We start from the raw sequence: 23578 nt of genomic DNA, 5'->3' as shown, positions 1-23578 counted from the left end.
GCACTGTGCGTTTATAGAAAACTAACATTACTCATCAGTCTGAACACACCATACAAACTGTGAAACATGGTAGTAGCAGCATTATGCTGTGGGAGGGCTTTTATTCAACAGAAAGCAGAGGCAGAAAGCTGGTGCTTGATGGGAGGTTGGCTGAAGCTAAACCCTGAAAGAGAAGTAACCTCAGAGGCTGAAAAAAAAAGTTGAGACTGGGGGGGTGGGTGGGGGAATATTTGTATTCACACATCCGATAACCTCACAGAGGGTAAAAAAATTAAACGATTTTTAGAATGGTGTTGCAAGACACTGTAGCAAACATTTGCCATTTTGCCTGAAGCCACATGGTGTCACTACCTACATCCAACATACACCTTTCGATGCCACTGAAATCCAGTTTGGTTTAACCCACACACCTGTTTGTAGCGGGCGTACAGGTAGAGCAGTTGGTCCCTGCTGGCTGTCTGTATCAGATCCTTCACGCGGTCGGCTGCAGACTCAAACTCCAGCTCCAGCTCCTCTCCCTCCAGCTGGTCCCCCATCCCCACGGCGCTGCAGTCAAATTTACTCAAACCCAAGTCCGAATCAGAGTCTGAGCCTGCTCCACCAAGAGGCTCTCCCGTATCGGGCCGGGCTGGATCCGTACCGGAGCCCGTTGCAGTGTCCGGAGAGGACGACGGGGAACCAGAGGCCATTGTTATTGTTTACAACGAACCGTCTCAGACGACCGAGACTGTTTTTTTCCCCGTGCGATAAACGTTAACAAGAGAGGCACGGCGGTGGCAAACTGCAAATCAATTAACAATTTAAACGAGAATTTACCATTTAATCCGCTAAAATTCCATGAGAGAGGGATTTGTTTCTGCCGTTGGTCCGTCTCTGGTACTGTCATCAAACCGCGCCGGTGTTTCACTAACGCTACTGAGAATAGTTCTGGTTCCACTTTGAAACGTTCAGTTGGTAAGAAAATTAACATTAAGGGGAATGTAACAATTAAACAAAGTTATCTAAAAAATTATATTATTTATATAATAAAAAAACGTCCCGTGGGATGTTTTGCTTTTGACGGATAAGTCAAGCTAAGAAGACAAAGAATAACAAATGTAACTAAATGTTGCATTAGGAACTCTAAAGTTAGCAATCTGATCTCTTGTAACATAATTATCTGAAAAGCTTTACTGGTACATTATTTTGGAGCGACAGCAATTTCAATGTTGTAAGATAATGTTAAAACGTATTTTTACTATCTTTTATGAACTACAGTAGTGCGTAGTCAATAAAAACGCCCTTCGGACTATACTTTATTGTAATATTTTAGCTAGCTAATAAGTAACTATTATTAGTTAACTCTCCTATTAAACGGCCGCGTTTTCAATTAGTAATTAGTAAATTATTTAATTTCTATTCTATATAAATGTTATCCAATAGAGATAATCTTCAAATCAAAGCTGCCATAGCAAATGGGAAAAAATAATTCATCAAAATTTGGTAGGTATTTATTTTTTCACCTTGTCTTTTTCGTGTTTTCAAAGATCGTCGGGGTGACTAGCTTTAGCTTCAAATGTCCAGGAGATGGTGCTATTGGAACAATCATTTAGTGATAATTAGTGATTTTTTGAACAGCCATCACTGGTTCAACAAGGCTTTGGTCAAAATGTTTAAAAATGTACTCAGGTCGCTCTCAAAACGTATACGATTAGGTTACGCAAATAAATTTATTTTGCATAGCCACAATGAATATTTCAATTCTACAAAATTCCTAAATGTCTTCATGCATGAAATTCTCACAGTATCTTAATTAAAATTTCCAGTTTCACAGTATCAGTGTACCACCACAAAGATTTTGAAACAAAAATGTATTTATAACATCATCTATCTGCTTTTATTCAAATCAGGAAATGTGCACGGATATGTTTCCTAATTCTATAAACATAAAACTAAAATTATGCTTCCTTTAGTTTTCACACCATGAATGTGTGTGTTTGTAGTAACCAGAAATGTTTTCAAACAAGCAAATATGTCTTTCTTGTAATAAAGAGAGAACTTTAGCCTCCCTATAAAAAGCTGACAGGCATTGCTCACTGGCAGGTGGGAGAGAAGTAATCTTGAATTATTTTCATGAGCCAACAGATAGAGAAAACATGGAATAGCGGTGAATCTTCACAAGAGTGGCTGGGCTGAGTTGCCTTAGTAAAGATCGGTGTTTATAGCTTCCCAAAGGAAAAGGTTTCCCATAAAATGAAGGCAAAAGGCAACTTTTTTCCACTGGAGCTTTATCTTTAGGGCCCCAGACTCCAGAACTTTCTACCATTGGACTTAAGTACAGTTAAAAATATATATTTTTAAATCCACTTATTATTTTTCTCTCTTGTGATGCACTTTGTGATTTTATAGAATGAAATGTGCTATAACATTTACTAATAAGAAAAAGTCTGGGCAAAATGGTATCAGTGGGACAGTTCAAAGGAAGAAAAACTGCTTAAAGAAATTCATACTGTCAATCAAGTGTGGTGGTATTGTGATGTCTGGGGCTGAACATTCAGAACCTGAACATTTTGCTGTAGAGGAGCAAAATGAAGGTCATCTTTGTATAAAACCCAATGTTATCAAATTTGTTGATCTGAAAGGTTTTCATGTGATGAAAAAAAAACCAAATGAATGAATTTACATGACATAGCCTGCTGTGTTTCAAACAATTTTTCATTGTTGGCAACTTTTTCCACTAGAGCAAGGGTTTAAATCTGACTGCATAATAAAGCTGAAACCATTCAGAATAACTCAACTTTTTAAGGTACGGTAATTTGTTTTTCTTCTTCCACCATCATTAAGGTTGTTTTTTTTTTTTTTATTGCATCAGCCAAAAATCAGATTTGGAGCATGATGAAAAGTTTTTAAAAATATAAAAGTAGGGGTTGCTTGTTATTCTGTTCTTGTAGAACTTTATAATGGGATACAAACAAGCAAAACAATAACTCAAGCATCCAATTTGTTGTTGCAAATAAAATTGGTCAGTCCTATCCATGATAATTAATGAGATTATGAGTCAATTATAGAAACAAATCATGCAACTCTGTAAGTCTATACTTTGGCTTTCCTGCATTTAGAGGAAAATTAAAGCTGTAGCATTTAGAAGAAAACAAATATGATCAAATAAGTTCATCATTTCATGCTTAATGAAATTTATTTTTCACTAGACAGGAATGCTCTGAGCTACCTATATTAATTCACTTGTCGAACCTGAGCAGGTGTTTTATCTGGGAATTAGCTGCAGAAGAAAGGAACTCTTCTTCATTCACAGAGTGTAACACAATTTCTGTTTTTATTGCAGACAACTCTCCACACTGCAGTATAGAAAGCCTCTATAAGGACACAATTAAAGTAAGGATAACTGGAGTAGCAACAGTTATCCGGAGGTCCCAACAGCGCCCGGTGCCAGAGCGCGCCCTGCTGACGCAACCACGTCAGTGCTGTTCACTGCATGGCCGTCAGCAATGTCCCCAGAACGGCCCAGGGAGGGACCGAGGAAAGTCACTGAGCCAGCCTCACATTGTGCCGCCGGGCCACCTGTTAAAAGAGCAGCCGCTGTCATCGCCTTGGTTCCCCGTGAAGTAGCATGCGGGACGGGATCCGCTCGGAGCGCACTGCGTGGGACGAGCCCAAAGTGAAGTGAGAAGGAGCGGAGAGAGGCGCGCTTCCGCACCGCATGTTGAGCCAGCAAGTTGCCTGACAGAACAAAAGTCGCGTCGACGGGGAAGGGGAGAGACGCTCTCGGATTTAACAGAGCTTTCCAGGGACAATTGTTTCGGCAAAATGAAATTCGCGGAGCATCTTTCGTCCCATATCACCCCAGAGTGGAGGAAACAATATCTTCGCTATGAGGTACAGTCAAATTCAAATTGCAGGCTGTTTAAAAATAAATGCCTGCTCGATGAGGACACAGACGAAGATGTATTATGTTTTTAATGTCTTCAAAGAAACTAAAATATAACAAAATTATTATCATATCTATTTTTTTAAAGCACCTTTACGTATTTTTTAAATGTATAATTACTTTTGAAGTTTATCCTTCTCTTGAGACCAATAAAAGACTGGAAAGATAGGAGATGCCCTATTGTTTATGGAAGGGGAATTGACTGCGGTTAAGAGCCAAAGGGAGCATTCAGACTTTATTGTTGGTGGCTGAATTTAAAACACCTGAAATTAACTATTCAGCCTCTTTACCAACTGAATTCCTGATCAATACCTATTGTAGAAACATTTTTCTTTCATTTTGGTCATTCCTAATATTGTATTTGTGCAACTAAATATTTTTTTCTACATAAGCACTCTCTTTTATTTCAGATCCCCTCTCTTTTATTTCAGATCCCAGGAATAAACCTTGAATTTTTTTGTTTGTCTAGTTGATTTATGGGGTTAGCTCACAATTTGTGCTGTAATTTGTTGCACAATTGAGAATTTACACTTCCAATAATTTTTTTTATCATAATATAAAAAAAACAAACTGAAAATTATGTCTTTTTTTCTAATTTGTTATGAGCATTATTAATAATATTGTTACATTTAAGCAGTGATAGTTGGCTCTATAATTATACAAGTGTAATATTTTTTGTCAGAGATGTCTGCAGAAATAGAGAGGTAGATCCTTGTTAATACTCATGCTCTTTGTTGAGGGATGTACAGGACTTGGGGAGCATGTTATTTTTCACAACCTACTTCTTACCGGAGAAGCTTTGGTGCAGACATGCTGCTCAGTTCCATTTAGCTGTATGAATTATAGACAAAGACCCTGTTCTCGTCACCCTGTGCAACCTACACCCCAGACCCAACAGGAACTCTCTGCGGCAGTGTTATTTTGGTAACATGCACTGGATATTAATATTAAGTTTGGAAGTCCGTTCAGTAGGCATGGAGAGCTCTCCATCTTGAGGCAAATGATATGCTGAATGTGTTCATGTGATTAACATGTCTTTAGATAAACCCGTAAAAGCGGAAAAAAAGTTGATAATTATCAAATGCAGTGGGAAAAGGTTCATCCTAAAATAAGTGTTATATTTAACAGAGTTATTAATTTATACACATTCACTCAAAGGCGGTGTAGTGTCGCTACATGTATATGGCGAAGCACACCGAGCTTGGGGACAGATGCATGGCCATACCAGCCATTTTACACCTCCAGTATTTGCCAAAGCACTGACTGACCTGAGATGGATGATGATAGATTTTTTTTTCCATTTTCTGTGCTTAGGCGTAATGTTCATAAATGGTTAGCATTTTATGTTTACATTTATAGTTGTATTATATTTTGGCCAAATACAGTGAATACTGTAATAAAATAAATGTTATAGATGGTTCATTTAATGCACCATAGACTAATGCACCATAGAGATTCTACTCAATCACTTATTTAGAGCTGAAGTGAATATATCATATTTTTTAGTAAGCACAGTCTATACATATCTTGTTGAATATTTGACTCTTTTTTGTTGTAAATAGTTAAATAACAGAAATGCTCTCATGTTCATATTCTTTGAGTTTATCTCAAGTCTAAGATGCAGACTGTGGACCAAGGATGTGTTTTGTGTCATGAAGCCTTCAGTCTTTGTCTGACCTGTAAACACCATCAGCACCTGAGTGGGTGGCAGCTCAATAGCTGCTTTGTGCTGATCATGGGCAACTCAATTAAAGTCAGTATATAAGTTCAAACAGGTAAAAACATAATTTGAGTCATTCTCAGCCATTCAGAAAATATAGGTTATTGTTTATAAACTAGAATATCCACAGGGTGTCTGAGAGTGTGTATTCTCGTGCAGAAAACATCATTTCTGTAAAGTAATGCAGTTGTCAGTATTAAACGATACACTAACGTATTGTCTCAACATTACAAGTGTTTATTTTACCAGGACACAATGAAGAAAAAGCGACACCTGTTCACGTAGCTGTGTCTTTGGTTGGGTGGAATATTACAGCTGTTCATATCCAGACTGAATATAGTTGTAGGTGACATTCTGTCTCTTGTGTGCTGACATTAATTAACCCACTGCCCAGTTTTCACTCTTCATTTTTTTTGTGTGCTCTATTGTGTGGGGAAAAAAAAAAAAACATACGCGGTCTGGGTAGATTGGTCAACCCGTTTCCATGCAGATTAGAGAAATGCGGCAAAGTGAGTGTTCTAGCAAACAATGCCTTTAGTTGGTGAGGCACTTCATTCAAACGTGGGAACATTGACAAGACGATTGAGCGATGGAATAATTAGGTGTTTGCTTTATCCTGTGGGATTGTAGGTATAAACCTGTATGCTAAGCAGCTGCTTGCTATGTAGGCACATGTCCTTCCATCCCAAGAGTTTTGTCCAGAAGGACAGTAGATGTATATTGATGAGAGAGATTTTTTCTTTAAATGTAAATGTTACAACGAAGCAATTAATTTAACCTTCTGAACAATTATTGGATTTTTTTCCCCTACATTTTACATCCAATATGGAAGTGAAAACAATATCCAGATGTGATGGCAACTGTTGAATGTACTTGTATTTTGTCTAGCTGTGGAATCTGAAAAACATCATAAGAGATAAAGATGTAGGTATGTTTGTGTGTGGGCGAGAGAACAAGGTCTTTATATGCATTTGGCTGTTCCGTATAATCATTCCTGAAAACCCAACGAGGAGGAAGAGGAAGAGAGAGCATGACTCCTGTTTACAGATTAAAAACCAAATTACTGTCTTGATTTAAACTGAACATAAATGTGATTTCACTAGCTTGTTGTCTGTTCAAAGGTCAAGCATTGCACCTTGCCTTTATCTTAATTAGACAGAGTATAGTGGTTTAGGCTTCTTAACAACTACATAAATTATGTATTCTGAGCAGTAGAAATGTTATTCATATGCAGAATACTACAGTATGACCATTATGTATACAACAAGCATTGCATGGCAACTGCTGAGAGCCCCCCTCCTTTCTATACCTCGCTCCTCCCTCCCATCCTCACCTCGCCGTTCCTCCCCCACTGGGAAGACATCTGGTCCCTTACCAGACCTGCCCTCTGCACTCCTCCTCCCCTCTTTCCAGCCTCTCCTCCCATCCTCTCCACTCCTCTTAATGTACAGATCCACTTAGACACGGAGCTGCCGTTTTAAGTGATCCATTGGCTTTCTGTTTGAGCCACAGATCTCTTCAGGCCCGGAAAGGGTCACTTGCATGTGATTATATAGCTGTCTGGCACTGAAATGTGTTGGTTAGTTTAAACTCAACACATTGTGGCTTTTTAAGGATTTGTTCAGAAGATATTCATTATGAAAACCATTCTTCTGCTTTGTGGAGGAGATTTAATCCCAGTACTTGTGCTGTATTTGTGTTTGGTTTAAGTGTGCCACATTCCTGCATGATCATCAAAGCTGATCCTCCCATAATACTTGACTTTGACATTGTCCACAGGCATTGCAAATAAAAGCGGTAGTGTCTGCTGGATCAACTCAGTTACATTTAAAGCCACACTCACAATGTTTCATATAGCAGCCATGACCTACAGCTTAGCCCTGCAGGTTTATGTCAGATATCAGAGTTTCCCATATACCAGTTGGTAGGTGATTCCTAGTCTTAAGCCAACCTATGATATTCCCTATATGTCTGTAGTGGAGAGTGTAATCTCTTCATCTCTTCTGCCATCATCTGTTGGACAGAGCCAGTGACTTAGAAAGACTAAACAACCTGATAAACGGTTTCAGTGACTGCTGTGGAAGCTCTGGAAATGATGGCCCGAAGAAGGATTCTTCATAAAATCAGTAACATTATGAACAACCCTAAGCATCCTCTTAATGAGACTACTTTACCACAACAGATTGACTTCAATCGGAGGCTTCTTCAGGTTTGCTGTAATACAGACTGCTATTGGAGATTCTTCCTGCCCAGCATCTGCAGCAACTCTTTGAAGAACCTGGGCTAATATGAGTTACAACAGCATTTAATTTCCCTTTTGGATCAATAAAGTATTTTTGAATTTGAATTCAGAGTGCTCCAATGCTACTTAACAAAATGTTTAGCTCCTGGTGGACGCTTCAGTGCCAGAGCTTCCTTCTGGTGCCGTTTTGCAGGTGGGGGGGGTGTGGTGGAGGGGGGAGCAGGGGGGGCATTAGTATCAGCTATCAACAAGAATAATGCACTTTGTTGATGAGTGATTCTTGCCCACACATAGGATTTCCCACAGTGCTCCCTCACTGCTTTGTTGTTAAAAAAAACTCAAGGCTGAAGTGACAACAGACTTTTTTAGAAATAAACCTAGGTTTTGACTCAGCACTAGAAGTTTGTCATATGGATGTTTATATTTCTGCATCTTATTTTATTATTATTATTTTTATGAAAGGCTGCTTGAGGGAACATATATTAATTGTTTTTTCAAATGTTTAGATCTTAAAAGCTTAGATAACTAAAACTTTCCATTCGTAAGTTATGTTACCGTCTGCTTGCTGCAAGTTTGCTGTATCTCTTGTGAGGAACCTTTAAAATGTGCCGAGGCTCCCTGCTTGCCTGCTTGTTCATACATGCTCCTTACAGAAGCAGTATTTTCAGTTGAGATGTCTTTAAATACTCCTGTTTACTGTACTGGGGGGGTGGGGGGGGGACGAGTGCACTGTGTACAGTCACAGGGTTTTGGTTACAGCACATATGAAAGGTTCTGTGCTGATCCATAGTGATGGTTGCTTGTGTCATTATAGAAATTTAAAACATGCATTTAGTCAAATCTGTATTTATAATTGGTAAGCAGTTTTTCAAACGAAACAGCAGATTGAAAACCTTTTACAAATAGTTATTAAATGATCAAATGATGTATGTTTGATTGGATTGGACTTGAGTGACCTGAAGTGATTAAAACTGAATCACAATTGTGTATACATTGATATAAATTCAAGGTGTTTGTCTTGTCAAGACTCTTGAGGTCACATTTTGTGTGCGAATTAAAAACTTAACTAAAACACAGAGATGTAAACCTTAAGCAAACATGAGTTCTTTCATGTTTTCTGGGCGCATGTCTGCAGCCATCCATCATTTTAACACTCATGTCTTCACCAGGCCTTCAAGGAAATGCTGTACTCGGCCCAGGACCAAGCCCCATCCATAGAAGGTAAGGACCCTCGCTGTTTGGATAAACAAACTCAAACACACAGACGGGCAGAAACACTCTCAGACACACTTACATGCCCCCTGTTTGGGCATCCCCAGAATAACAGCCCATCATCTGCTAAAAATAGATTCAAATTACTGCTAACTTGTTGCCACACTCTACACTGTGTGACTCAACACTAAAGTCAATTATTATATCATTGCTGTCTGCTTTACCTTCACTTTGTTCACTGCTTAAATGAACAGATAACATCACATGAGAAGATAGAAAACACCTGACTTGTCTTCTTGGATGATTGATACAGTTAATGGATACATTTGTTCCGATGTTTATTTTATTCCAGAATTGGTGGGAAAGTGGATGTGTCTGTATGATGCAAATACATCTATAACTGTTAAAACATCCTATATTGTTTAGAGCCATGCACTGCAGGCCTGATTGGTATAACAGAACTTGGGTTCAGTGCCAGCTTTGCAGAGCATTGCTGCTACCAGTGCAAAGATAAGAAAGGGCACTGGCTATAATTACTCTGTGCCGCTGGATTGCAAGAGATGTGTACTGAGGGAAAGAATTCAAACCATTTGCTTTTTATTTCAGATGGCCATTTGTGGAGGTAAACAACTTTCTTTAGATGCAGGGTGGATGTGTACTTTATGATGACACGGCTGCACCGGCTGTGACTGACAGAGTGTGCCAGATCCAGTAGAGAAAAAAATAGTACTTGACCTACATGTGGCAGCACAAACATGACTCCTGCCATTCTCTGTTATCTGTTTTAGATAAAATTGTGCAGTTGGCTCAGTTTTTCAGGTTCCCTCATAGAGCTGCAGCTCTGCTCACTGTGCAGTCCTGATATGGAAGAGAGTGATGTGACTCTTTCCATGAGCAATAGAGGCAGGGGTGAAAGTAGTTTTAAATTCTTGGGGGTACCATGACAATATATATATATATGTAGCTTCTTTGTGTGCTTTGCAGTTTCTGTGCTGATTAAATTTTTGCGAAGTGATAACAGCTGGGTAGCTCTTGAATTGATACAAAATAAAGCTGTATTTCCTCTCTCAGCCCACTGGTTGCAATGTTGACACCTTGAGATGCCATGAGACCTAAATTCTGAACATCATGGCATGGAGTGCATCCCAATTTTCCATGTCTGGTTTATAACCATTCATTTTAGCTTTTAAACTGGTTATATTGATCTTGTGTCCAGACGGAGGGATAATCAGTAGCTTAGCATCATGACCTGTTTGTTCTGAAGATCCTGCAGCTTCCACTTCTCTTCCTAACATGGCGCCTCCTCATCCTGACTCTCATACTGATAGGAGGAACCACAGAGCTCTGTTAGGTTAAAAGCACATCTTCTGAAGTTGGGATATTTTTCCTCCAACAGGTTCCAGAGGAATCACCTCAAACCAGATGTTGGACTGGATTTTATTTCACTGTCATTTGTGAATGTTAGAGGCTCATTTTCAACAGTGGAGCTATAAAGGTTGAAAAAGGTTATTATTTTGGAGAAAGTCTCATCAACATAAATATTTCCACTAAATAAGAGGCAATACGTGTTTGATAAAGGAAAAGTCTCTCAGACTCTGAGCCCGACAGCACCAAACTATTTTTTTATATTAGACAATTAATTTAATTTCACATAATTATCGCGGTAGTAGCCATTTGTTTAAATACCTAATGAAACATATTTACCGTGTTTGATGTTTGTTGTAAATGACTTATACTCACAAAGAATGAGGTAATTAGTCCAAGTTTGTCTGTCGTTTATTGAACGTTCAGAAATTACAGCGGCTGTGATGCGCCACAGTTAAAAAAAGTTAAAACAACCCGAACAGGTGATCAACTCGAAACCACTCGCACATTTTTATTCTCTCTCTCCCTGTTATTTAAACACACCCGTTGCCGTGGCAACCGCCTGCGCTTCACAAGCCGTCTAGAGATTAAAAACATAACATTTAGTCCGTTACGATATCAGGTTTGCAGGCTTGATATTTATTTTGCAATCATTAATAAGTCTCCCTGGACACAGCGGTGGTTGATTAGTTAATTTTATACTCGTGCTCTGCTATTTTGGTAATGGAACCGAAACGCACAGAATTGCGCAACACCTTGTTGAAACAATAATTACTGAGATCATTATTGCTGTTGTGTCATTAATTTGAACACGTTTTATTTATTTTTTTGTTGTTGTTCTTTCATAAAGTTACAAACGTTTTAAGCCAATCAGATGAGGACGTGCGGGTCTCAGCGTCCTGCGGCGTTCAGTTTGTCACCTAATGCCGAGATCGACTCAAAACCTTCCGGATCGACATGTTGCACCGCTGCTCTAGCATAGCACGAACAGTTCAGAAACAATATGAAATGGGAAAAAAGCGATTTATTAACTGATTAAGTCGTGTTTTAGATTGTTTTTGAAAAATTAATCAGTCACGGCTGATTAGTGGGTGAACTCACAGCTGCATAGTGAACCCATTCATTTTTTACAGCAGACAGCCGCTCCCCTCTCTTGCAGGTACTGCGTACCCCCGCTAAATCTTTTAGGGGGTACGCAGTACCCTGCCGTATCCCCTTACTTTCACCCCTGAATGCAACATAGCCTCACTGGGATGAGCAAACTTTCAGTTTGTGTGAAAGCTGGAGTGAGAATCAGTTTCAGAAATTTGCTCATTGTTTTTTGATTGCTGCAGGTGTAAAATGAGACCTTTGGCATACGTAATGAGAATTTCTTGATGAAATGAGATTTAAATATCACATGATTTTACAACTTGCATTTATTTCTGGAATAGGCAATTCATGCCTTGATGGTAACATATGAGGCCTGTCTATCGTTTGACTTGTGTCTCTAGGAGCTACAGAGTAGGCTCAGTGTGCATGATAGATTTTTTCCTGTCCTGTGTATAAACTGTAGTCATAGGTCAATGTTCTGTCACTGTCAGCCTAGGATGACATACAGCGCAATTTCCTTTGAAAGAAACAGAATCAATCAGTCAAGAGAGAAATGCATCTTCAAGGCGGGTTATCCTAACATTTCCAAATTTCCCCGCTCAATCAACCTGATTAATATTCATATCACACTTTTGCACAGAATGTATTTGCATAGACATTAGTATCCTTATTAGCATTTTTTGTGTTTAGGGTTTTTTTTTTTACTGTTGATTAGTGATTAACATACAACATTTAGAATTTAACAGAAGTTGAGTTGATTTTGTCCATTTTGCTAACCGATGGGATGTTTGTTTTTTGGATTAGTGTATTTAATTCCTTTAAACCAGGGGTCCCCAAACTTTTTCCTGTGAGGGCCACATAACTTCTCCCTTCTGGGGGGCCGGAGTCAGTTTGTAACAGAAAAAGTGTGACGATTGTAGGAGTGCCTAAATGTAAAAATGTATTGTTTTCCAGAAAGCACAATCAAATAACATTCTCTGGGTTCTTCACAGAACAAAAATCAGGAAATAAATAATAGCACTATTAATGAAATAAATAATAACCAAATAACCCTGTCTGGGTTCTTCACAGAAAAAATCCAGGAAGGATTATAGACCGTATTTTCCGAACTATGAGCCGCACCAGACTATAAGCCACAACCCCAAAGTTTTTAGTTTTTTTTTAAACCAGTAAACATACACATATAAGCCGCAGATATCTCTGTAGCTCCAGGTTTTCCACAACGATGCAGCAGCAGCAGAAGGGGGCGGACACCCAAAATTTGAGTAATAACAGGTCAATTGAATATCACATTCATTACGGTTGAAAAAGAAAAGTTGCCAAGTTTAGATTTAACTGAACTGATTACGATAGTTTCCGAACGGTAACTGTAACAGTAAAAGTGCTGATCCTTCGTGTCTGCTATTAGCATGTGCTAAATGAAAATGGGCGCCTTCTTCTTCTTCTTTAGATTTCAACAGCAGCTTGCATTCATATTGTTGCACTACTGTCATCTACTGGATCCTAATATCTGTACCTCAAATTCTCATAAAGATCCCAGTATTATTAAAAAAAAAGAAAAGAAAAATCTTCTTTTTCTCCTCAATGCTATTTAACTGATCAACAACATTCTCAAATTTAAATTCCCTATTAAAACCTAATTCTGTTTTAATGGGTGCTTTCTTTTATTTCCAATTTTGACTTCCAATGATTCACTTCCTGCTAAAGAGCCCCCTGGTGGTTGAAGAAAAATCCACATATAAGTGGCTTAAAGTCCGGAAAGTACGGTATATGAAAATAAATCTGAATGCTCTCTGGTATTGTTCAGGGAGCCGGACCAAATGTGGAGGTGGGCCAGATCCGGCCCGCGGGCCGTAGTTTGGGGACCACTGCTTTAACCATTCATCGTAATATCTATAAGTCTTAACTAAAGCAGGCATAATGAGACACAGAAGATTTTGTAATCCTAAAATGACTAAATTAAAGTACCAATGTACTTATTCCATATGACTAATATTGCAAGATAAAATTTATTTCTGAAGATATTAGACAATTGTCATTTGTTTTGGTATTGTCAGGGGAAACAGACTTTAATATAAGCAACGGCAGAAAGAAATAGCATTATTGAGCCCTGAGAAATACATTCTCCTGTGCCTTGGTTTTTTTTCCTTTTCATAAGACAAATAAGATCAGCATGTGTTATTAAATATAGACTGACTGCAGCACTTTCTTTTACATTAGATTGAATTTAAAGTAGGACAAACCAGTCGATTTTTTTAATACCTTCACTCTTTTTTTAAATTTCTGTAGCAAACCAGTTTGTAATGACGGCAGCAAAAATGGGAGTTTTGTATTCAGGACTAGTACATCACTAATTGTGTAGTTTAACTAAATGCATGTTGCTTGAACAGTTTAATGACCACTGTATTACATTTCTAAAATGTCCTTTGTTAGAGGAATGCAAACCTACCTGCTTGATTAAAAAAAGATCATAATCCTTCTTATTTTACTTTCTACTGAAAGTAAAATTATTTAACAGAATTTCTGTCTTCCTATTTTTCTTTTTTTTGCCTTTTTTCATGCTTCAGTATTTTGATATTCACAAAGTGTATCGTTTGCCTGGGGGAGACAGTTTATTGAGTTAAAAGAACTTGCTCACCCACACCGTTTCTTTCCCTGACACCCTGCTGCAGCTGATTAAGATGTGAGCGATGCAGTAGTTGGTGAGTGCTTAGCAAAGCGCATTTCAAGGCCTCCTCTATCTACGTCTCCTTATATTGTTAACAGATTGGAAGACTAGTGATGCACAATATTAGTTAAACAATAACAACCAGCACTGCAGTGAGCTTGTGCAGGAATACAAAGCTGAAAACCAGACCCAAGTAGTGGTTTGTTAAAAACTGTTTAAAATAATTAAAATATAATATCTGTTTTAAATTACTTCATGATCTTTTATCCATCAAGTCTTTATTCTTAATGACCCCATTTTTTTTGGTCCATGTATAGCTGTAATTAAAACACACCTGTCATGTTTTGAGTGCCAGTGGAAAACAGAGAACAGCTGGTGCCCTGTCTTCTATCCATTGGAATGAGCTATGCCAGTTCAATCACCCTGATTATTATGGAGATAATAGTGCTATGATATTATATACAAAGCTTTAAGATGGATCTGCATTCTGTAAAGGTGTGAAGTAGTATCTGGAGCAATGCTTAGATTTATGTTTTATTTTGGTATTGAAGCCATTCATTTTGTGCTTCATTCATGTATTCATTCACTGAGTCTTTGTTTCTACCCACCACCCTCTTAATGGCCAGTGCATTGTTTTGATGTTATCTGTGCAGGGCTGTGTTCCTTTGCTGAGCAGTAGATTAGATTATTATTGATGGTGCTGGTTAATACACAGTGAAAGTGATCTTAATCCTCAGTGTTGCTATAGTAGGGTGCCAATTATTAACATGGAAATACACATGTTTAGCCTGTAAATAATTTTCCCGTCTTTATCCCATGATTGATGACCATGTAAGCCACAACCAGGAAAACAGTATACCTCAAACTATTATTAACTTGTTTTGAATTGTATGAAATATTTGACATGTAGGGAGTATCCACACAGCTGCACATCTGTAAAATAGCAACATTTAACAAGCAAAGCTTGATATTTTTGTTGAGTTTTTAAAGCATCCTAGTGTCTTAAAGAAGTTCCTACCGTTTTCCTAAAGGTAGGAAAAATTAAACAAACAACAGGAAGGGTTGTCTTCCCATGCAGACAGAAGTACAGATGAATAAAACCACTCATCAGGTGAGAACAAACCGACCTCAGAGTCAGACGTTCATTGTTCTGTCTTGGACACCTGTTCCATCAAAGCCATCAAAGCTTCCTGCACTGCAAGTTGTTTTTGTTCTCTCAACTCCCATAAATGTATAGTTCCTCTCACTGGCTGTGATAAAGCTTTAAGAAAAATGACTATGGGAGTGTCTTTAATTTTCCATTACTGTTATTGTTTTTTTGCACAACCAAAATGTTTCAAAACATCCCAATTTGTCTAACGTGTAAGAAAGGGAGGTGTGATGAAAGGTTTTTAGCCAATGATGGTGTGCAGCAGTATGTGTGGGACGGGAAGTGCCTCATTATTCTATGCTCTGTATGAGGACTGTTGTCAGCTACTCTGTCATCTACTTCTTAAAGGATTTTAAACAGTAGGAATGATATGATAGAACATTTTGCTGATTTTAAATTCATGACTTGTCTTAATGACAAATTCTTGGTATATCTTGATTTACTTGGTATGTTATTATTTGGCTTCTGCCTTTTTGGCACTGTCTGTCAAGCTTTAAACTCTACACAGAAAAGTCAGCCACCAGGCTCAAGCCTACAGCCCGGCCACTTTGACCAGGTGCCAATCTAAACCATTTCCTAATGGATATTTTTGTGTTTGTGTCTGGACCTTTTATGCCTAGTCAAAGCACCAGGATGAGCAATGAATACAAATCATGGTAGCCGTTTTCTTATGTGGCTGTCCATGGTGTTTGCTCGCTCGCCATTTTGTCTGCTGTTTTCACACCCATGATGAGGGGTTAGTTGAAAAGCTGCTTGGCCGTATAATACAGAGCTGATTGTTATTCTGCATGCATACATGTGTGAACAGCCGCTGTTATTACTGTTCTTGTTCTTTGTTGCCATCGTCCTGCGCCCCATGTGGAAAATTACATTTCAATTTATGTGATAATTTTTTTTTGAGCTTCAAAAAACTTTTTTTTTTGCTCAGATGTACATTTAGAAATACTGATGCATAATTTCTCGTTCTTTTAACTCTTTGTTTCAAATATGAATTTTATCCATTTAAGATGAAGACAAAGTGCACATAGTTGCATTAGTGCATCCAAGATCCCCGGAAATAAACCTAGTTGAAGAAAAATATGTGCACATTTCAACCAAAGCAGACCAGGGTCATGTTGAATTATGAATGAATAAATATTTTTAGGTTCCCTAAACCTAACACGTCAAAAACGCATGTGCCTGAGATAAAGCATACACAGATCTCTGTTGTTATACATACAGATAAATCCTGGCAGGTTTTCCAGAGGTCAGCCAGTCTGTGAGATAAAAAACAGAACTGGAAGGGGGACATATGGACATGCAGACAGACAGGTAGACAGGCAGAGGAGGGGGTGGTGGGACAGTAGTTTGGCAGCCAGGGTCTCCCCCCAGCTGCATTATTGATAGCTTCTTTGACAAGCTGCTGCTCATGCTCACCTCAAGCACTAACTGGTGGGTTTTTGTGGGGGTTGGTTCCATGTGTGGTTCTTAATCACTGTGCCACCCAAGTCAATATAGTCAGAATGAATCAGTCTAAATCCACAGAATGCTGTCTTATATAGCTCCAAAGCATGTAAACTTCAGCTCCGAGGCCTGTTTCGAGCTATGGAAGTTATATACTAGTCATTTGATGAAGTCTCAAAAGGGAAAAGATGCAGCAGGATCCGGGTCAATACAAATCTAGGATTGCTATTCCAAGGTCAGGGACTCATTGAACTGAGGTAATGAGCAATGAAAAAAGTATTGAGTAAGAGCGTAATGAAGAAAGATTGAGAAAAGTCTGGGCTTTGTGTTTTCCTTGGTGGGTATAAAAATTATAATGGTATCCATTTAAAAATAAAGGACATTGATAGCAATTGTCAGGGTTTTGTGTGGATCAGGAAAATGAAACAGAAACTGAAGGAGAGGAAGCAAAATCCTTTGCACAGCAGACAGACAGACTGAGTGGGAGGTCTCTGGGCACATCTCCAATGCATGTTGCCCTGCATTAGCACTATAGCCATCCCGCAAGAAGAAGACGGTGAGAGAAAAAGAACCTCGGCAGATGAAAGTCTTCTATCTGTCCATCCATTATTCATCGATGAATTAGATTGTGCATGAATGAAGTTGAGGAGGAGAGAGGAGGAGAAAGAGTAACTGAGGAGAAAAGGATTGGGTTTGTTTAGATAAGATCATAATGTTAAATATTAAACGATTTAAAAAATGACATTTTTTTTTAGATGTGAGGGTTTCTACCAAAAAGAGCAGGTTGCTGAGAGGAGGACACATGAAAGAATGATCATGATGTGGTGTATTCTGGAAAGGCAATGGGTGAGGGACCAAGGTGAAAGAAAGGGTAATGATGCTCAAAGGAGTAGAGGTCGATATAAACCTTTACACCTCCTAAGCAGAACTATGAGGGTTTCTAAGGTCCTGCACTCATGGCTGTCCCCAGTTAGCACTTTATGTAGACATTCAGGACATCTGCACTTCTTTGACTGAAATGCTGGAGGGAATAAACAGAGAAGTGCAAATGGATATGCTTTTCCAACTATTTTCCACATACTATTAAACTGCACCACATACTATTAGACTGCAGTTGTCATCTCTTCAGCCACAAAGACAGAAGGTGCAGAAGTGCTCAAAGAGATGGAAAAAAAATCTGTCCATCCATTTCTATACCTCCTTGTCCTTGCAGGTGCAAGGGGAGCTGGCACCAAACTCCAGCTATAATTGAACCTTGAACAGGTCATTAGAGCAACACAGAAACACACAGGACTGACTTGGTACATATGCTGAAATAACGATTGTATCTTTTTATGAAGTATTTTCTTTGTTCCAATAAGAACACAATTCTGTAAATGTGATATAAAATTAAAATATAGATTATTGGATTTGGCTGCTATGTAGCCCAGTTGGAATCAGGTATTTGAAGCACCAGTGATCTCAGCAATCTCATGCATGGAAGGCATGTGAATATAATTGGATCTGTCGTTGTTGATTATTTTTCATGTTTTAGCACTTCCAGAGCCTGCAAACTGTAAGGTAACCACAGTTATTAGATAAGTTGTTTCATTAATCAAATGTTAAGAATCTTAATTGACATCTTTGGCTGCCAGCCAACAGGTCAGCAGCCTCTGCAGGATGGAAGCTTGTGAATTTATTGTAGCAATTAAAACAATGTGCTGAAAATGAATTTACAGCTTTGGGTGTCATGTACACTACTCACATCGCACCTGTGTTTTAACAGACCAGATGAATGGTTAATAGAAAATAATGCAAAACAGGAGATAATGATAGAAAATATAGACTCATGACTTTGTATTTCTTTATCTTTGGTTTGGTGTTTTCACATCCAGTGTGTATTTGCTCTATGCCATGCTCACATACAACTAGATAAAATAGGTTTTCACATGTATGCTTTTAGTGCTACTCACGCTCGCAGAGGTAGCTGCTCTTTGTAGAGTGAGTGGGTGTGATTGTGAACCACGGGTGATGGCAAGAGCGCCATATGCTGATGTATTTTTATTTTTTCTAGTGCTCTATAAAGAGAAAAACCACTTACTTGTCTTTTTCTACAAATGTCCTGAGAATAGTAGAAAATCTTAATTGATGGACAAAACTGACATCCCCTTTTAAATGTCTAATCCTGGACTTTGTTGTTTTTAAATTTCTCAGCTCACTTTATCTGTTTTGATTTAAAAAGTTGTGTTTCTCATGAAGTGTGCTCAAAGGTATAAAAACATGGTTATGCTGGGGCATTACATTGCTCTCTTTTTCATCTTTATAAAGCAGTATTGCCTCTCGGATGATTATTGGGCATATTACAGGTGTCACCGCCCCCAACTGACAACTATTACCCTGTTTTCAAAATTATTACAATGACCTTTCCTTATCTACTGATGATTACTGCACAGTTATTATATTTTAACGAGATTGACCTCTTGAAAGTCAAGGGTACACAAGATGAATGCATGCTTGATTATTGGGCTTTAAAGGTGGCATCCAGTTCCTTGCAAAAGCATTCATATCGCTTGAGATTTTCCTCATTTTCTCACTTTACAACCCAAACCTCAGTGTATCTTATTAGGATTTTATGTGATACGTCCACACAAAATAGTGCATAATTGTAAAGTGGAGGGAAAATTATACTTACTTCAAAAGCCTTTTCTCTTAGACTTCTAAGTAAAACCCTCAATTTTTTTTCTATCAATTTAAATTTTGATAAGAATGATAGGAAAAAAACATTTAATTTTGCTGTAGAAAAAGTTCAACAAGTGCGACTACTTTTTCAGGGCAATGTTTTTGGCATTCCTCTGGATTTAATGCTACTTTATTTTATTCTTTTCTGCCTCTGAGATGAACGGAGACGTTCCAAAAGGACCGAAAGTCAGTGGGAAGTGAGGGAGAGTAGAGGATGCTAGAATGAATAGAAAAAATGGAAAAAAGAAAGGTGACATTGGTGATAATTGAAGGAAAAGAAGCTAAATCCTGAGGGAACCTCTATTCTGAGATGTTACATCTACTTGTATAAAATATGTGAAAAAATGAAAGCACAGGAAGAGCATGTCAGGAAGGAATTTGATAAATTTTGATTCCTTGTATATTATCACTCTTTTCCATTTTTGTCAGTACTGTAATTTAGCTTTTACTTGTATGAGGAGTGGGGTTTCTGTTGAGGGAGTAGAAAATTATTAGTCTAGATTTATTTCTTCTCTTATTTACCCTGCATCATCTTATAATCCTGAGACCAGAGGAGAGAGATCAATAATTCACAACTATTGTTTCCCCCTGGACAGCCTGTCTGTCTTTATATTAAATGATGAATTATTAACAATGTGTGAGATGGGAAATCTGCTGAATTTCCCTCCTGATGCCCATGAAATGTAAAAAATTTGCTCTGGCACTCAGAGGTAGCCATAAGATCACAAGAAGGAAGTTTTTTAGTTTTATGTCGTATCAGGGAAAGGTGGTGGTGTTAGACACCGAAAGAAACACCAAGAAATCATTCCTTAAATCTCACCAACATGTGTTGAGATTTGTGCAGCTCTTCTTAAAATCACCATGTCAGACCATAAGCAGACCAGTGGTCTGATGCATATTTTATATTTCATTGTTTGAAAAAATGTAATCTGCAGTCTGCCTTGATTATGCGCAGACCTCTGACAATCAAGCATGTTTGTATCTGTTGGTATGTTCGTTCACTTGCATAGAAATAGACTCAGCAGCAGCTGTATCATTACAGAGACATGAGTCCTGAGCAGTTTTTCAACAGAAACAACTGTTTGTGTCTGTTTTGCATTTTGTCTTCAGGCCTCTTCTCGACAAGTGCCATCTGATAATTAGGCCCCCTAATCACCCCATTAATATGCAGCTCAATTGAGCAGAGAACAGCTTATAGTTCCCCTGATAGGGTAATAGCAGACATTTAATATAAAATGACTATTGAAGATTTGTTTTTTAGGGTTTTGTCTGACAATTAATGTTTTTTGTGGACTGGGGTAAATTATAGCATTGTTAATCTCTAAAGAATTTCCTTTTATTGCAGCCTGCAAATGGCATTGTGACATTATAAAAGTGTTCATGGGGGAGGTAATGGGATTGCGTATGTTTTAAAATAACAAAAAAAAAAAAGAATCTCAACCCTAATGTCTCTACTGTTGTGTTGACAGAGAGCTGTGTCTAACTTTTTCTCTTATAGTTACCATGGCGCCACAGAAAGAGCCTGGAATCATTTGAGCCTCATTTAGTCCCCGTGACATTCAGGTTACAAACACAATAAAGCCAGAACATGCAACTAAAGGGCTTGGGTGGTGTTGTGCATTATAATGGTCTCTAGTGAATTCACGATGGTCCCCCCTGAAAACTCAGAAAAAAAAACACAGAAAATGTAATTTAGATTAGGAAAAAATCTGAATAAAAACTGATACAAGCAAACTTATAACAATCTAGTTACATCAAAAATTTTACTAGAATTGATTGTGAAAAAGTTCAAAATTTTTTGTGACTGATTTCAGAACTTGCTTGGGCCTCCTCTTGCAGGAATTACTGCATCAATGCAGTGTGGCATGGAGGAGATCAGGCTGTGGTTCTGCTGACGAGTTTTAAAAGCCCAGGTTACTTGGATAGCAGCCTTCAGCTCATCTGCATTTTTGCATCTGTTGTTGCTCATCTTTCTCCTAACAACCCCATAGAGTCTCTATATGGGTCAGGCGAGGCAGATTGTTGGCCAATCAAGCACAGTAACACCATTGAACCAGCTTTTGATCTCTTTGGTAGAGTGGGCATCCTGGTACATGGCTACATTGATTGTGGATTTTAGAAAACACAGTGGATGAACGAGCACCCAATTATCACTGACTGTGGAAACTTCCCAGTGGACTTCAAACAATGTGGATTCTGTGCCTTTCCATTTCATAGCTGAGTGTATCAATTATCTACATTTCTTATGACAGATTCCTTAAATTCCCACAATCCAAATGGATACTAGCGAGTTTGATGAGGTAGCTGGACACCTAACCCCATTTCTTCTCCATCAGCCACTGCGTACCTGTCAGTGCGACACAGAGAGTGGCAGTCACGCTGTGCGTCCTCGTGATCGCTTGCACCTACTCCCAACCTTATCAGCTTGTTGTTGCATACAAAACAGTTTGATGTGAACTCTGTTTCCTACCGGGCAGCTTAATGTGCGACACGAGTATGTGATTGCAAAAACTGACCTTTGCACAGATATGTCTGATACATGTCCGCCTTGAGTATGGGCAGTCCTGTGTGGAGTGAAGTTCACCCGAGTATGTGGGAGTCTTAAGTCTGCAAGGAGTATACATAATTTTGGACTAAGTTTTTGTGCTGCATATCATGTTTGTGTGTATATCACATGTTAATAAGGGGCAGACACAATTCCCAAGGATTGGATCCATGCACAGGAAAAATAAAATGACAACAATGTTTAGGTATGATTTGCTGCAGGGCTGTAGGAGGTTTTCAGGAAGGGCAAACACACACACACACACACGCACACACACGCACGCACACATACAGATCTATCACTCTGATACCGCTGCAGGATTCAGCCATGACTTTGTGGTTATTTTATGAATGTGATGAGTGGGAATTCAATTCCCAAGTGCTCACTGATGTTAGATCCTGTCTGCCTCTCTTGATATGCACATTTAGTGAGCAGCTACTCCATGCTGATCAGTGGCATACACAGTGTGAAAGAATCTCACATATATGCATCACACCTTTACACACATTACATGCAATACCACATGCATGCACATTCTGCACAGCATGCTCAAGAAACAAGCCATGTACCTCATGTGTTTTCTAAACACCATCTTTAGAGCGTACGCTGCACTGCCCAGGTTTACAATAACATTTATTGAGTCTTTAAAGAGAAGGGAGATCATGAAGTTTCTGGGTCAGCAAAAGGAGCATAAAACACTGATTTCTAATCAAAAGTTTGCATTCTTAGTAAACTGAATAGTTTCTATTTGTTATACTGACAGTAGATTTTGTCTTTAATGAATGGTGATTGAGGTTAAGTATGACATTCATTCCCCCTTTCTATACCTACTGGAGCATGCAGAAAGGTACTCAGACTGTTTCTAATGTGTTAAATAGTTTTGTATTTTTTATCTGTTATTGTTTTGGGAAAAAAGTAAACAAGGTGCTTCCTGCTCTTCTAAATCATGTTAATGATATGACACTGAAGCACCCCAAGGTCAGTGCCCACCTAATCAGATTGAGTCAGGAAATTGCTCCTAATCTAATAACATTAAGTATTGGATTCCTTCCTGCTTCCCAGGACTGTAAAGGTAAAATGGGCAGTATGACGGACCATTTATGAATTAAGAGTTTACATTACAATGCAAAAACGGAAACAGAACTTCAATGCAGAAAGATGGTCTACAAAACTAAATTAAAAATTGATGGTACTACTTTCTGCAGCATGCATTATTCACTTTGCCTTTGTTTATGCTGATGGCCCAGACGAGTTTCTGCATGTATTGAGAATAATATCAAAGTCAAATGTTAAATGTCACAACTATTCAAAAACAAATATTTTGAATAGCTTTCCCTCCATTTTGGTAAAAAGTTTTAGTTAGGGTTGAGTTGATGTGATTTCATTGTTATACAATCCAAAGTAGAGCTCCACTAATCAAAATGTTCTTTCAAGCCACACTGCTATGACTGGTCATAAATAGTTTATATTAGGAGCAGAAGTGACAGCATGGGGAAAG

The 23578-nt window shown here is 38.4% G+C and overlaps 2 protein-coding genes across 2 annotated transcripts in view; one reads left to right on the top strand and one right to left on the bottom strand.

The window, feature by feature from the left end:
- acbd6 (acyl-CoA binding domain containing 6) overlaps positions 1-906 on the bottom strand; it is a 31903-nt gene extending 30997 nt beyond the window's left edge. Inside the window, exon 1 of the mRNA XM_008407916.3 lies at positions 411-906. Within this exon, the coding sequence (XP_008406138.2) occupies positions 411-689 (279 nt within the window). The 5' untranslated portion in view covers positions 690-906. The remainder of the gene's footprint in view (positions 1-410) is intronic.
- A 2516-nt stretch (positions 907-3422) lies between these two features.
- xpr1a (xenotropic and polytropic retrovirus receptor 1a) overlaps positions 3423-23578 on the top strand; it is a 66393-nt gene continuing 46237 nt past the window's right edge. Inside the window, exons 1-2 of the mRNA XM_017304390.2 lie at positions 3423-3873; positions 9057-9108. Of these exons, the coding sequence (XP_017159879.1) occupies positions 3805-3873; positions 9057-9108 (121 nt within the window). The 5' untranslated portion in view covers positions 3423-3804. The remainder of the gene's footprint in view (positions 3874-9056; positions 9109-23578) is intronic.

This window comes from Poecilia reticulata, chromosome 4 (assembly GCF_904066995.2).
Source record: "Poecilia reticulata chromosome 4, P_reticulata-male-v2, whole genome shotgun sequence".
NCBI classification, from domain to species: Eukaryota; Metazoa; Chordata; class Actinopteri; order Cyprinodontiformes; family Poeciliidae; genus Poecilia; species Poecilia reticulata.
This window is presented reverse-complemented; position numbering and strand designations above follow the sequence as displayed.